The 15,667-nt window shown below is 44.3% G+C and overlaps 1 protein-coding gene across 1 annotated transcript; it reads right to left on the minus strand.

Annotated features, from left to right (window-relative positions):
- Positions 1-11,421: 11,421 nt before the first annotated feature.
- On the minus strand, positions 11,422-15,666 carry Spry2 (sprouty RTK signaling antagonist 2). The gene is made up of 2 exons (XM_050144617.1): positions 15,400-15,666; positions 11,422-12,643 (listed from the first exon to the last, which is right to left on the minus strand). Exon 2 carries the CDS (start codon positions 12,590-12,592, stop codon positions 11,648-11,650), a length of 945 nt encoding a protein of 314 aa, XP_050000574.1. The 5' UTR covers positions 12,593-12,643; positions 15,400-15,666; the 3' UTR covers positions 11,422-11,647.
- Between the last annotated feature and the right edge of the window lies 1 nt (position 15,667).

Consider the following 15,667-nt stretch of genomic DNA (forward strand, 5'->3'; position numbering starts at 1 on the left):
ACAAGTATAGATTCTATAAGCTTTAATATGACTGTCTGTTTAATACAGGAAATTTAATATCTCAACTGCTGAAATCCCATACAGTTGTCATCAGAAATTAATTTATAATACACTGGCAAACCCCTAAAGACGGGGCAAATAAAATGTAGCTCTTCTGTTATTGCATGATTTTTTGGGTGCTTGCTGCAGCTGGCTAATTTTTTTTTTTAATGATTTCTTCATTTTTATTTTGCGTACATTGATATTTTGCCTGCATGTCTGTCTGTCTGTCTGTGTGAGGATGTTGAATGCACTGGAGCTGGAGTTACAGACAGTAGTTAGTGCTGGAATTGAACCCAGGTCCTCTGCAAAAGCAGTTAGCGCTCCTAACTGCTGAGTCATCTCTTCAGCCCAACTGCTAGCTAACTTTACCTGACAAGTGGAATGGGTCACAGCACTCATAGAACATTCTGCGTGTTTCTACAAGAATGAAGTACGATTAATATATTTAAATTGGTAAACTTTTTATAATGCAGATTGCCCACTATAGTGTAGGTGGGCCCTATTTAATCAATCAAAGGCTGTGAAGGAAGATTACGCTCCTCTGAGCAAATAAGAAGGAATTCTGGGTCTTAAATTGGCATATTGGCTCTTCCTGGGTCTCCAGCCGTCCAGTCCCCTCGGCATTTTTTGAACCTGCTAGACTCTACATATCATCGCAAGAAACAATTTCTGAAAATTAAATCACTCTCTCACTCTCTCGAAGACAGCACTGCCCACCAGGCTGTGCTGATCCAAATCTGCAGATCAACTACAGGTGACTACAGCTCACGGGAAACTTAGGGGACGTGTGCCCCCCCATTTTCCCTTTTATGTTTAAAAGTGGATCTGTTTTTTGAACTTTGTGTCTGCCTTCCTAGTGCATGCAGATCCATGTGTTGCGGGCTATTCAAGCATTCTCCAGCAGGGAAGGGGTTAAGAAGGAAACCTGTTGCTGGCTAGATTTCACTGCCACACAGTGTTCAAAAGAATTCTAACTCATCATTTAATTTATATCAGCAGAGAACACTGGTCCACATTTCTTGATTTTTGTTTGTTTGTTTGCATGTTTTTGTTTGGTTTCCTTAAGTCTGTAGCCCAGGCTGGCCTAGAACTGGCCTCTTGCCTCCGTCTCCCAAGTGATGTGAGTACAGGCATGAGGCACCATTCCTGGTCACTTTAGCTAAGCTTCCAACTGAAATCATTAAATGGGTATAGAGTTCTGATAACCTAGAAGGAGAAAGTTAAGGATCTTGTATCTAAGACAAAGGAATACATAGAAAATGACAGCCGACCAATCTAGAGAACGGCTGTAATGTGGCCAGTGAAACTCCATTTATTCAGGTGACATTTAGGGAGTATCTAATGTCTGCCAGGCATTTGATATTGAGAAGTCTTCGTCCCTTTTTTAAAACTCTCACAATCAGATAAGGCAGATGAGCAATTCCTACTACTCTACATCTCTGCGCCTTAGTGATCAGCTAAATGATCCAGACGAGCCACTTCTTCAGATCTTTGCTTTCTTAGGCACTGTCGGTATCTTCTCTTTCACCGAACCCATTCCATTCATCAAATACTAAATATCAACTCTGTGCCAGATGATGGGCCTAATCTAGAGAATCAAAATGTAAGCCGAACACAAAAGGTTTAATCGTGAGAAAGATACGTAATAAATAATCACACCCACTGATGCGCGGTGTATGCTTTGACATAGAAATACCGAGCAACATGATAGCAAACCATCAGGAGACCTCACGTATATAGGGGTTCCTAGTGGCTGTGGATATGTTTCAGTTATCCAGGGCTTGCCTAGTACATGCAATGCCCCGAGCTCAGGTCCCTGGTGTGTGTGTGCACACACACGGGCACAGGGAAGGCTTGTCAGTACAGAGACAGCTTTAAATAATTTTAGATAATAAATAAACATTTTCCAGGTGAACAGATAGGGAGGTGATGGGGGAAAACTCTGCTTAAAGGGACAGTGGTCATGAAGGATGTGTGTAGGAAGGAGACTGGATGACACCAGGAAAAGAGGCAGGAATGACACTGGGGACAGGTGTTGAGTCTAGCTGGGCAGTGGTGCAGGCCTTTAATCTCAGCACTCAGGAGGCAGAGGCAGGCAGATCTCTTTGAGTTCAAGGCCAGTCTTGTCTACAAGAGCTAGTTCCAGGACAGGCTCCAAAGCTACACAAAGAAACCCTGCCTCGAAAAACAAAACAAAACAAAAATAATAAATTTTAAAAAAATCAGAAAGAAAGAAAGAAAAAGAAAAGAAAAGAAAAGAAAAAGATCCTGTCTGTCAAGACTCTTCCCAGAAATGACCACTGCTTTGGAGATAAAGGAATACATTGACTACGTTTTGGACTCCCAGGTTGATTGCTACAGTAAAGAAAGTGCAGGCCTTTTATTTCTTGGAAGAGAGGCTGTCCCTCCCTTCCCAGCGCTCTTTCATTTCCCCCTAACATGAATAAACCACCTAGCTGGCCTGGCCCCTCCATCTGCTCAACAGGATTTTGTCTACTTTTTACTTGACTTTCCCAATATCACTATCTGCTCTTCTAGTCCCAGGCAAATTTTATCTTTTTTCAGTATCTTTCTTGCCCATGCCAGCTTTTCTCATAATATCTAAAATGACTCTTTTTTTTTTGTTTTTGTTTTTGTTTTTTAAGATAGGGTTTCTCTGTGTAGCCCTGGCTGTCCTGGAACACCTTGAACTAACAGAGATCCATCTGCCTCTGCCTCCTCAGTGCTGGGATTAAAGGCCTGGGCCATCACGGACCAACTAAGACTCTTATTATTGAACATCTGAAACACAGCAGAGGTCTGGAGAGAGAATTCAGTAGTTAAACGTACTTGCTGTTCTTCTGGAGGACCAGGGTTCACAATGACCCATAACTACAGTGCCAAGCAATCCAACTGTCTTCAAATGTGAGAGGAACCAAGCATGTGTGTCGTATACTTACATACATGCAGGCAAAGCGCCCATACACATAAAATCAAATAAATTCATTTAAAATACAATGGATTGTAAGAGACACTATCACCATAAACCACGAAGAAAGTAAAAGCATTGCTGAGAAATTTGTGCAAAAATCTCTTAGTTCTCTCTATGTAGCCCTGAATGACCTGGAACTTGTTTATGTAGACCAGGCTGGTCTTCAACTCCCATGGATTCATTTGCCGCCTCCCAAGGGCTGGAATTAAAGGCATGTGACACCATGCTGGAATTTTCTTAGTTCTTATAAAACGGTTGTTTTTCTGTTTGTTTTACATATAAAACGGTTGTTTTTCTGTTTGTTTTACATGAGAATTGGACTGCAATAATTTCTCCAATAACTATTTTTTCCGGTTCAATTTAAGCCCAATAAAATATTCTTGATTTTAGAATACTAAGAGCAGTTAAATTTAAAATATAAACTTTAAAACTGCATACCTGCTCAATGAAGGCAGGACATTATGATTAAGTTGATGCACAGTAGACAGGATCAAGCATGCTATGGTTACCATGTCACCAATGGCAACTGTAAAGCACCTTTGACTGTAAAACACACTCTAACTTTAGAAAGAAAGAAATGAAGGTCTTAGAATTGGATAATCCTTTTTATATGAACAATACCCCCGACTCTACTATGTTGTTTCTTTAACAACTCCTATTTCTATTTTGCCATATGTCCCTATTCATACTTTTAGAAGCCACTAGTCTACTTTCATTCTCCATTGAATGCATTCATTCATCGGCGTTCATTAAGCATCTACAGAGATATGATATGTATGAGGTTCTGTTCCCACAAACCATCGCCAATATAACCTACCTCCTCCCACCCGCAAAACCACAGATTGATGATACCATCGAAAACTCACTTGGGAAGTTATTAATTAAAGATCCAACTCCTGGCACTGCGAATGAATTCCTAAAATTCTCTTCCTGGCAGAATTCTCAAAGCAACTCTTGATAAAGCTAAAGTGTTGCTAACAAAGTTAACTGCAAAAAAAGTATGCAGAAAGGCAGGTGGCGCATGCCTGCGAGCTCAGCGCTGGGAAGGCTGAGGCAGAACTGGTTTGAGACTGGACCTGTCTATACATATACAGTTAGTTACAGGCCAACCTGGATTACATACTGACCCCCCTGCTTGAAAACCAACCAAACAACACAACACACGCACGCAAGCATGAATGCCTGTACGCACACCCGCATGCGTGCCTGCACACAGTGAACCACAGTAACCAGATTTAGGGTTGGACTTCTGTAAACATTTTTTTTTTCTCATTTAAAAATTCCATATACTTGCAGCTGGAACGAAAATCTCAAAGAGATGGTCACAGTCTTCTCCACATGCTGGAACTCTCGTTCACCTGACAGCCTTCCTGGCCATGTCCTGGGGAGACAGGCAACAGAATTCCCACTATTCTCTCAGCTTTCTCTGGAGCAGGGAGGGTGGCTTCAACTTGACTTTAGCTGGTATGCAGGGCTAGGTAGTTCTTGGTTATTGGGAGAGGTCCTAGGTCTATTGCAGGCTGCTTGGCGTTGTCCCAAGCTATTTTCTTTCTACTGCTGCCGGGAGTGAAATCCAAAAATGTTCAAGATCTTGCCAAATGGGCCCTGAGAGGTGGGGTCAGTCACCCAAGGAAGGAAGGGGATAATGCGGTCAACGCTCTTCTAAGATTTAGTACCTGAGTCTTAGATTATCAGCTTTGGACCTGCAATGGACATTTTCCCCTCTCTCGTCTGTGGTAACAGCATTTACAGCTCAAACACAGAAATAGGTGTGTAGTAAGAATTCAGTCAGCGACAGGTACTTGTGCTCTGGGCCTGCAGGCTTTTGGTTTTGTAGTACTACAGACCCAACCTGAGGCCTCTCACATCCTAGGCATGATAAGCTACATCAGTTCTTCCACTCTCTGACAGTTCTCTCCTTCATACGGCTGGGTGAAGACTCAGAAGGCCTAGTCCTGGGCTCGTCACGTGACCTCAGAGAGGCTAAAGAACAGATAGAGCAGTCAGTACTTTGTGAAAGAAGGAACTGGTGATTTCTGTGTTTTCAAAGTGTTGCTCAATCGTTAAGAGTGCAACAAAATCAAACCAGTTAGGCTTTGTCCTAGCTTTGTAGGTCAGACTCCAGGGGACATCTCAGCTAAATGCAAGTGGACATCTCAGCTAAATGCAAGTGGTGGTGGTGGCCGTCTTATGTTCCTGGAGTCAGCTCCTTACTTAGTGAGTCAACAGTTCGGACCACATTCCCCTAGAGCAGTGGTTCTCAACCTTCCCAAAGCTGTGACCCTTTAATACAGATCCTTGTGTTGTGGTGACCCCAGCCAATAAGTTTTTGTTCAATTCTGCTACTGTTATGAATAATAAGGTAAACATATGTGTTTCCTGGTGGTCTTAGACACCCGGGGATCGTGACCCACAGATTTTGAGAACCACTGCCTTAAGGTATTCTGGAGAAGATACCAGCTTTCTTCTAAGGTTCTTTATGCACCACGTGTATTGCTTGGCGAATGCAAGGCTGCCCAGTCACCAGGCTTTCTAACACTCACAGTGACCATTAGGAGCTGGCACTCTTCCCTTACGGTATTTTTAATTCTTTGTAAACCTCATACACTGTATTTTTATCATGGTCACCCTCCACTCCCCTAACTCCTCCCAGATTCACTCCCCCGCCTCCCCATCTCCTTCCAATACCACATCCTTTTGTCTTGAAAACAAGACAAAACAACCCATGGGGTCCAATCCGTGCTGCCCACATACTGACCAACGTGGACCGCTGGAGTGTGGCAGACCTACATCCTAAATGCTGCTCTGAACTTCCGAGAGATGACTCCCTAACAGGATCTCAGAGTATTTTCTAGTGAGCAGGCAGGTGCCTTTTGTTTACTGAGGAGCGGTAAAGCTAGAGTTTGGCTAAGTTTGGGCACCCAATAAGAATCTGGAGAGATGAGAATTGATACAATATGTTTATCAGACCGCTGCTGGAGCGCCAGAGCGATGGATACAAATCAATACACAGGATGTTATTTGGCGGTCAAAACACTTCTAGAACAGAAACTATTTTGCTTTAGGTCCCAGAGACGGGCACCTGGTTTTGAGAACTACATATTTTTCCATCAGGGTAGAACTGCAGCAGAGGCCAACCACGTCTTTTCTGTTTTGTTTCCCGTTCTCTTTTAAGTGACAAACAAAATAAAATGATGGCTCCATGGCAAGAGATGGGTTTCAATGAGAATGTGGACACTAACAAGTGGGTCCTTTCAACTTAATTATATCTGTTAGAAAGGTTTTTGTGAATTATATTTGAAAATTAAGAATGAATGTAGCTGAGCTGCGGATGAAGTTCAGAGCAAAAAAAAAAAAAAAAAAACCTCCTGGAAAACAAAGCACAAGAGAAGCTAAGGCAAGACTGCCTGTAAAGAGGCCACCAGCCTGGGCTACATTACATAAAGAAACAAGCAAACAAGCAATCATAACAAATACAGCTAGCTAAATATTTATCAAACTCCTGCGCTTTTGAGTTGGGATTTACTAAATTCTGACCTTGGAAAAGCGTTTCACTTGATGAATGATGCGAAGTTTGTTGCACTTCCCTATGTATCTGCAGCCACAGCACAGATGTGTGGTGGAAACCAAACCCACTGTGAGACTATGCCCTTACTTCTTTCTTCCTGTGCTCTTACAAGACTTGCTAGAACTGCAGTTGCTAGCCTTCACATCGGCTTGCCTAGCCCTGATTCCTCTGCAGTAGGCATTCAGAAATCAACAGACCAGGCTATGGGCAGTAATTCCAGCCCTCCAGAGAGAACTACGAATCTGAGACCAGTTTGGGGTGGAGTCTATGTCTCAATAAATGAAAAAATTAAATTGAACTGCCATGTGGTTGTTTTGCCCTTCATGCATGTTGAATGAATGCTTTACTAATCAGCGCAATTCCTGTGTATCAGCAACCGTTTTGAGAAATAAACTGCAGATATGATAAAGCAATAAATGCCTCCATCCAGCCAAGCAGGAGGCCAAAGCTCCATCCTAATTTCCTTTATTTCTAACAGGGAGTTATCAAAGACAGAGTAAATCAATCAAAATATTTCCTGGCCATCCATAGATGTGTGAGCTCGCGTAAATGCTTAACTGCTCCTTCTGTGAGCTACCACGTTCCATCCCTGTTTTATTTTTGTCCGTGTCTCTGTGTCAGGCTATGTTGCAAGCGTCCCTTATGAAGCCCAGCTTAGCGTCACATTAGCAATCTTCTTTCTGGGATTGCAGGCACGGTCACCAAGATAGAACTGTTTGTGTGTGCGCGTGCGCGCCAGGTGTACAAACATGCGCATACGTGTTCATGTGTGTGTCCACGCACCTGCGAGGTCTGAAGTGAAAGCTGAGTATCTTCCTTAATCAATCTTCCCCAGACATACTGAGACAGACCTGACCTAGAGGTCCCACCTCTGCATCTCTGTTCAGGGATTACAGGTAGCAGCCACTCCTTCCTTGCCTGGCTTCTGGGTACCTGAATCACAGCCCTCAAGTGAGTGAGGCAAACACCATCTACTGAGCCACACCCTCCGTCCCCTTGGTGTTTTTGGACCCCTAGCTAATAACTACTTGTTCGGACCCGAGGCACAGTGCTCTTGTAAATGTTTCCAGTATTCACAGGTGATGGAAGCAAGTTGGGGAGGCCTGGCTTCTGAGCCAGTTTGTAGGACTGCGTACCTCCAGCCTACCTAATTGCTTTCTCTTTTGATGAATAGCCAAACCCGAGATGAAATACCTCAGAAGTGGATCTTCACCAGCATGACCACTGTCAGCCAAACCAGGCAGACCTTGATAAATTCCTGACCTGCTTTCCTCAACGGTGAGAAATGATGCATTCCTCCAAGTCAAAATAGAAATTCATATGCTGTTAATCTTGATACAGTCAACAGAAGATTAGTCACTGGCAAAATAACACAATTTCCTAATAACCGATTTTCATATTTGTTTTGTTTGAGATGGGGTTTCCTGTGTGCTAGACTGGCTTTGAACTCAGTGTGTAGCCAAACTCTGAACTTCTGATCCTCCTGTCTCAACTACTGAGTGCCAAAAGTACGAGTTCGTACTTCCATGTCTCATTTGTGTTATTCTAGAGGTTGAAGCCAGGGCTTTTTGTGGGACACCAAGTACTCTGCCAGTTGAGCTACACCTCTTAAGATGGTCTTTAGTAAAATAGTGCAAAATATCAGTAAGATTAAAAAAATGTGGTTTTTGTGTGTACCTGGGTCTCTCTCACACGCATTGAACACTCTATCCTGTGCTAGATCGTGAGTTCAAAACAAATTACTCTTTGATCTAGAATTTAATCATGATCAAAACTGACTTTACAGCCATGCTGTGGTCCTTTTGGACACTTAGAAGAGAAGTTAAATGGTCACTTGTGGATATAACAACCGAAATTCCAAGTCCAGTAAGCCTCTGATTACACACACAATAAATGACAGCCAGCCCACTTCTCGGCACTGTGCAACGAGCAAACTCCTTGATCTGACATCACCAATCCCTCAGGTACTCTAGAGCTGAGCAGTCCTTGGGACAGACGTGTACTGGAGAAAGATGTTATGCCAACAGTTGGGTTTGGCTTGTTTCTTTCAGACAATCCCCAGAGCATGCTCCAACATGGCAGAAATTTGGCAAGGCCTTTAAATCTCCTCCTCAAAACACATAAATGAATGTTTCAAATAGCAACAGTCAAGTTGTCATTGGTAAGTGAATCTCAAAGGCTGAGTAGACACGGGTTTATGAAAAAAATTTTAGGACAAGATACATTTTGTGTAGCAGTCCCAAGACTTAGCAGTTATTTTTGCCTATAGTTACTTTTCATCCATTACACCAAACTGTGGTCATTGGATCCACCAAATCACTGTATTTTACTGGGATCTTCAAGTGTCAATAGAAACCCCATCTGTTCCCAAGTGATTACATTTAACTCTTAGCACAAAGAATGTTAGACCCAACTATTTTTAATCTAGTCGTAAACATTTAATTTTCATATGCTAAAAACGAATTCTGTACTGGTATAAATAAATTCAACACTGAAGAGGTCAGTTAGAAACTCCTTGAGGAATCCAAGTTCCCTTTGTACTTTAATTCCACCAGCACTTAACCTATTTATGTATCAAGTCCTCTATCTGAACTTCAGCTATCATTTAATATCCAAATCAGTGAGTATGTTTGCTATCAGAGTTCATTAAAAGCATGCTCAACTAGAACCCAGTCCCCTAGGTCAGCAGCCCCAGACTGCAGATAACTTGCTGTGGAATGATGGCAGATGCAAATCTCTGGGCCACATCAGAGATTCTGATTTGGTAATTAAAAGTTTTTAATCTAACTTCAATAAACACTCGATGGCATCTGCTGCAACTTGTGCACAGAATACTCTGAAAACTGCTTACACAGTCCAAGAAAAGTTCGACTTTCACAATTTTTACACTCCCCCCAAAAAGCTCGCTCTATGCATAAGGCACTATGACGAACAATGCTAATTAGTCAGAATTATTGCGCTTTACAAATCTTTTAAGACTACCATGAGTAAGAAACCTTGCTTCATTTTCCAACTTTCTAATTCTTCCTTAAATCACCAGTGAGACATTTAAGAACGCACATTAAACCCAGCATTCCACGAACGTTCAGTATCTCCAAGTTGAAGCTAAAAGTAAACAAGCAAGCTCTAAATTAATTGAATCTTGTGTTGTTTGGAGGAAGTTCAGAGGACTGAAGGTCCTCAGAGTTTAGGCAGCCATAGGGTTCCTTGAAAGCCCATTTTGAAAAACAAAACAGAAGACAGCTTGTCCTAAGACCTCTTCACACAAGAGAACAGGAAACAAGAGATTAAACTATAATGGCAGGTAAATAATTTCCTAGACTTCCGGGGATTCTTGGCAGCAAATGTTATGCTTTTGGGAAAAAAAAAAATCACCAACCACAAAGTGACTAATATTTGTCAAGATGGGCTTGCAGCAGCTTGAGGTGTCTTTGTTCCCCAAGGTCAGCTCTGAGCACACTGACTTTTTGCCATATGCACCTTTTACAAAACAGGAGTAATACTGAGTAACTTCCTATGTAATTTGATTCAGTAGGTCAGAGATAGAAGCTGGCATACTTGGATTTGAATTACTTAACCAATGGAGTATGAAAAGTCCTTCCTACCAAATACCTGAATCCAAACAGCATTTTTAATGTTTTTTTTCCTCCAACACCAAGAATCTGGTATGACGGTGATAAACTAACCAAATCTAAACCAAATATACACTAAAAAAAAAAAAAAAAAAAAAAAAAAAAAAACCAGCCATGACCAGCTAAGTCAAGGAAACATTTGTTCCATTGTAAGGATCCATCTGGGTATAGGTATGTTCCACGTTTGACACTCAGTACTTGAACAAACTTGTTCCTCTAGTTTTGAGGATCTTTGACGTTCATTTTTAATACTGTATGTTAGGAAAAAAATTCTAACCATTAATCTTTTTTGGAATGTCTTCTAAAGAAGCTCAAAATAACAGCACAGAAATGCCCTGTAGAACCAGGGCAAGCCAACAGGTCTGCAAAGAAACTGGGAACGGGCCCACAAAGCCAAAGGACGTTCTCATAAACATAAAGCAAGTCAGACTCTAACCCTCAGTTGTTTTCTGTCTTGAAGGTAGTAGCATCATCTCTGAAAGCCACTGGACTCGCCTACTTTAAAGCAGCCGTCATAAAGGGGCCTTGTCCAGGGAGGCAAACTATCGGAGAACGCCTTGACAGAAAACGTGGCTTATTACATTTGAAAGAAACAAAAAAACCGGTAAAATAAGATAAAACAAGCTCAGTTTAATTTCAAACGTTAATATATTTTCTATTTTATATTGAACATATGCATCTGTAACCCCTCATTTGCAGCAACCGTCACATCCTCATAGAAGGGGCGAAATTTACGATGCCTCTTAAAATAAATATTCTTTTTTTATAAAATAATAAAACTTCAAATAAATATTCTTTACACTAAACAATATGTTGAAAAAATTAGAAAATAAAGGTTGAATTTTACTGTAACTGTACAATATACATCAAGTCCAAAAGGGAGATCAGAGTCTTACAGCAAAGGCTTCCTGTAAGGCAAAATACAATCTAAAAACATACTGACTGATTCACATTCTTCCGAATGTACAACATATTAGTATAATATTTTGTGACTGTGCTATGGAGTACAGCACAACTTGTTTTTCACAGTTGCAAATATTATCGTATATACAAAAATATAGCACATTATCTCTGGAGAAAACAACGGGGGCCGGGAGTCATCTGCTAACTTACAAATTTTGCAAGGGCTATTCACAAACGAGAAACTTTGCCTAGGAGTGTCTGCTGCTTTAGCTTCTGCAGTATGTGGGTCACCAACTTCCACTGCCTCCCCTCGGAGCTCCATTAGCTGAGTTCTAGCAAGCATATCAGTTAAAAATGGCACATGGACAAAAAAAAAAAAAAAGCATCTCACTGCAAACGACAAATACTCTATCCCTCTATTAACAGTGCCGAGATTACAGCTGTTTATTTAGTTGGTTGCATATGTGTGTTAAAAAAAAAAAGGTGGAGAAACAATCCTTATTACTGTAATATTCCTGATTAATAATAATGCTATGTTGGCTTTTCAAAGTTCCTGGGGGGGACAGTGGGAACTTTGCAGCAAACCGTGTTTGAGTTTTTACAACGGCATCCGGGCCTGTTCACGCGATCATAACACCCCTGGCACAGTTTAAGGCAACCCTTGGCTGGAAGGTAACACCATAAACAAGGCAGAAAGAGAGACATGACACCCATCGCCGACCACCGAGTACAACAATGGGACTGGTTGCAAGAACACGGGTTGTCAGCACAATTGTCCTCATCGTCGTTGGAGCAGTGATAGAAGAGGCCTTTCACACAGCACACACAAGTCCCATAGTCAATGACGTTCTGGGCCGAGCAAAGGCACTGCTTGTCACAGATCCAGTCCGACGGCAGGGGCCTCGGGTAGGTGCATTCCTTACACTTGCACTTGCCACAGTCCTCACACCTGTAGGCGTGCAGACCCAAGTCTTCCTTGCTCAGTGGCTTAAGCTCACCGGGTTTTAGCTCAGACTTAGGCTGCACCCGGATTATCCCATCAGCAGCAGGCCCCGGGGAGAAGGAAGATCCTAACAGCCTCTGTTCTGAGGAGCTGCTGCTGGTACTTGTCCTTGTACTGCTCCGAGACCCTGAGCTGACCGTGCTGATGGACCTGGACAGAGGGGCCCTTGAAGAATGAACCTGCGAGGGCGGGAGCCTGGGAGGCTGGCGGTGCTCGGGCAGACCGTGGAGTCTTTCGTGCTTGTGCTGAGTGGAGGAGCGAGGAGCAGGCTTGAGCCCAGGTCTTGGGACCACGGTGGGCCCCTCTGTGTACTCATTGGTGTTTCGGATGGCTCTGATCTGATCCAGAGACAAGACGTGTACCTGCTGCATGAGGGCATCTCTGGGGTCCGGCTCCCCACGCTGCCTGCCACTGTCATGGGGTGCCTGCAGCAGAGGCTGCGACCCGCTGCCACTCTGAGCTCTGGCCTCCATCAGGTCTTGGCAGTGTGTTCACTCCAGCAGGCTTAGAACACATCTGAACTCCTGGGGAAACCAAGAGGAAAGAAAATGGTTTACACTCAAGACTTCCCACTCTCCACCCACCAGCGTTGACTCTTCACTTCCCACACGTCCCGGAGAAACAGGACTGGAAACGCACCAGCAGGGGTGAGGTAGAACAGCCAAATGGTCAGGGCAAGCACTCAAAAGTGAAAATCATGGCCGGACACTCACAATCCTGGAATCTCAAAATGTGCAGTGACACAAAGCTAATCTTTGTAGGGTCACTTAAGTAACAATCCTTTAATCAAATAAACACGCAATTTAGAAGGCTTGGGTTCAATGTAAAAACTGGAAGAAAGCAAACGCTGGAGCCTTGCAGGGAGTCCTACCAACATTTTCAGAGGTCAAACACCCTTCAGATTTCCAAACGGGTTTAAATTTGTCAAGATCGTTCTTACATTCAACAGAAATAAGTACCTACAACAGTCTTGCTTTAAGTCAGCTTTTTACGTCACGCAGCACGAGTTGTCTAGGCAGTACCTTTTCCCAATCCCATATGATATGAAAGAATATTCCGAGGACAATTAAGGTTGCATTTTTAAATAAAGCAGTACAAAGTTAGAGAATTAAAACAAGTCATTTCGATTCCCATTAGGTATCACAAGAAACTCCTAAGAGCAAAATATATTTCCCACAGCTGGAGAATTATATATTGTACAGGCCTATGGTTCTAGCCTTAGAATCTCAATCCCAGTTATTCCTCCTGTTTCATAAATAAAGCATGCAAAAAAAAACCAAAACAAAGCACGTTATTTCCTCATTTTGAAAAATACCCAGCAACACAAAGCAGTAACAGCAGTAGGAAAAGCTTTAGAAATCCGTAGTGTCATGGCTGGAACCTGTCATTCTGTCAAGTAATCGCTTAAGTTACAATCAGACTTAGATTTAAAAAGCACCGCCCTCTCCCAAGCCCTCATAAAAATACGAAGGAAAACAAGCAGAAAACGGACTTTTAATCCAACCTTTGCTTTTTTGGAAAAGGACAGCGAGCAAGGCAGGTGACAAACGCCTCCTAATTCAGAACTAGGCAGAGCTGGAAACCGATCTGCTCACCTCGACTGCCAGGTACACAAGGCTGTTCTTTGCTTTCACTCCGTTTATCGGCTCTATCTGCGCCCCCACAGTCCTAGCAGGTGGGACTCAGCCAGAACCCCGGGGACTTTTCTCCGGGCTGACTGACGCTTCGAGGGGCCAAGCCGGCCCCTCCTGCGTGCAAACCCCCAGAAGCTCAGGCAGGCAGGGGGCGCGGGCGCCTCCGAAGGGGACTTGTGAAACGCACGCAGGAGCACACTTCCCCTCCTCCACCCCCTCAGCTAAAATTTCCCCCAACCCGAGAGAACAGCCAGCCAGTCCCAAGAAGGGGGGGGGGGAGCCACTCCAACACGCCCACCCCTGCAGCAAGGTCACCACAAGGTGTTTCTGCGAAGGCCCTCAAAAAACGCCCGTCCCCACAAGTTTCCAAATTCGATGCCTGGAGGAAGAGAGCCAGGCCGGGACGCACAGCTTGCACAGAAGTCTATGCACCCACGCTCCCAGAGAAACTCCAACGTGCAATGACCGAGGCGAGCACTGTCTGCAATCTGCACACGCCTACCTCCTTTTAGATCAAGAAAAAGACATATTTCTTAAACCGAAAGAAAAAAGCTTTATCCAGAGCCCCACTGCACACGCCAGTCTTGCTGGACTCGGACCCCTGGGATTGGAAACTTTCCGAGAGGACTTGCCGTGGAAGTAGCATCTTTCGGGTGGGAAAAGAAAAAGTGATTTCTACCGCTCCCTGGCCGTCTTCCTCGCAGGCCCCCTCCACCCCTCTGCGCTCTCCCAGTTCCTCTCCCTCCCCCTCTGAGTGCTTTGAAACCCCCATTAAGAACAGTGTGTGAGCAGACTAAGGATTAGGGGGAAAGGACTTCAGCACTAGGGTGGGGCAAACCGACACAGAAACCCCTTTGTAAAAAACGCGTTAAGACTCCAAATCTTAAAAAACAGTAACACAAAAGAGGGAGGGGGAAAACTAGCCTTTTTACTTTTTTTTAAAAGTCACCTACTTTCGGGTAATGGAAAACGATCGCGACCACTTGATAACTCTTCCTTGCTAGGTCAGCCCAAGCGTCCAAAAGAAAAAAAAGCATGACCCAGGCCGACCATGAAGAACGGAAAAAAGAGAAAGCCGCACTTCCGAACCGCAGAGACGCGGCGCCAGGCTGGGCGACGCTCCCACCCGCACCGGGCTAGACTGTCCACACCGGGCAGAGGCGGGGACTCCCTCTGCCTGGCAACCTACCCTCTGCTTGTCCGCCGGGTCTTCTGCCCCGGTGAGGTGAGAAACCCAGTACCCCAGCCCCACAGGCGCCCCCCGTCGCAGGATGGGCTTTCCTATAACTTGGCCTTATACCGAGTGGAGGAACAGGTTAGCAAATGTTAGAGCCTGCAACAGCGACCTGGATAGACCAGGGCTCTCAGCGACTAGATCGCCGCCAAGGCAGGGGCAGGAGCAGGAGGCAATGGAGCCGTGCTCCGCCCCGAACCCCTAAGGGAGAGCGGTGTCGCGGGGTGGAGGACACCGCACCGACGCACCCTGCAGCCCGGCCGTGGCCGAACCCCTGTCCTAGGCGAAACGGATCGGCAGGGCTGATTCCCGATCCTCCCGGGAAGCCTACGGGTTCAGGGGGAGAGAAGAACTCTGACCCCACTGGCGGCTGTCTGTGGCTCCAGGAGGGGAAAAGCCAAACGCTCCTCACCGTGATCGCGGCTCTGCACCAACCCCTCTCCCTTGGATTCTCTTTTCTGCGTTGTGCAAATAAATCCAGTCCCGATGCAAACTTTTTCCTTCTTTCCGAACTCTGCTTCAGTCCAACTTCCAAGTAATCGGTGGGAGGAGAAAAACAACCACGGGAGAATTTGGAACTCAATCCTCCACCGTAGGAACCTTCCCGGATTTCGGGTAGAGAGATGACCTCTCTTCCAGAAGCGCACGCGGAGTATTTCCTTTTTTTTCCCCCCTTTCTT

Source organism: Alexandromys fortis, unplaced genomic scaffold (genome assembly GCF_014885135.2).
Source record: "Alexandromys fortis isolate MF-2015 unplaced genomic scaffold, M_Fortis_MF-2015_v1.1 scaffold_43, whole genome shotgun sequence".
Lineage (NCBI taxonomy): Eukaryota > Metazoa > Chordata > Mammalia > Rodentia > Cricetidae > Alexandromys > Alexandromys fortis.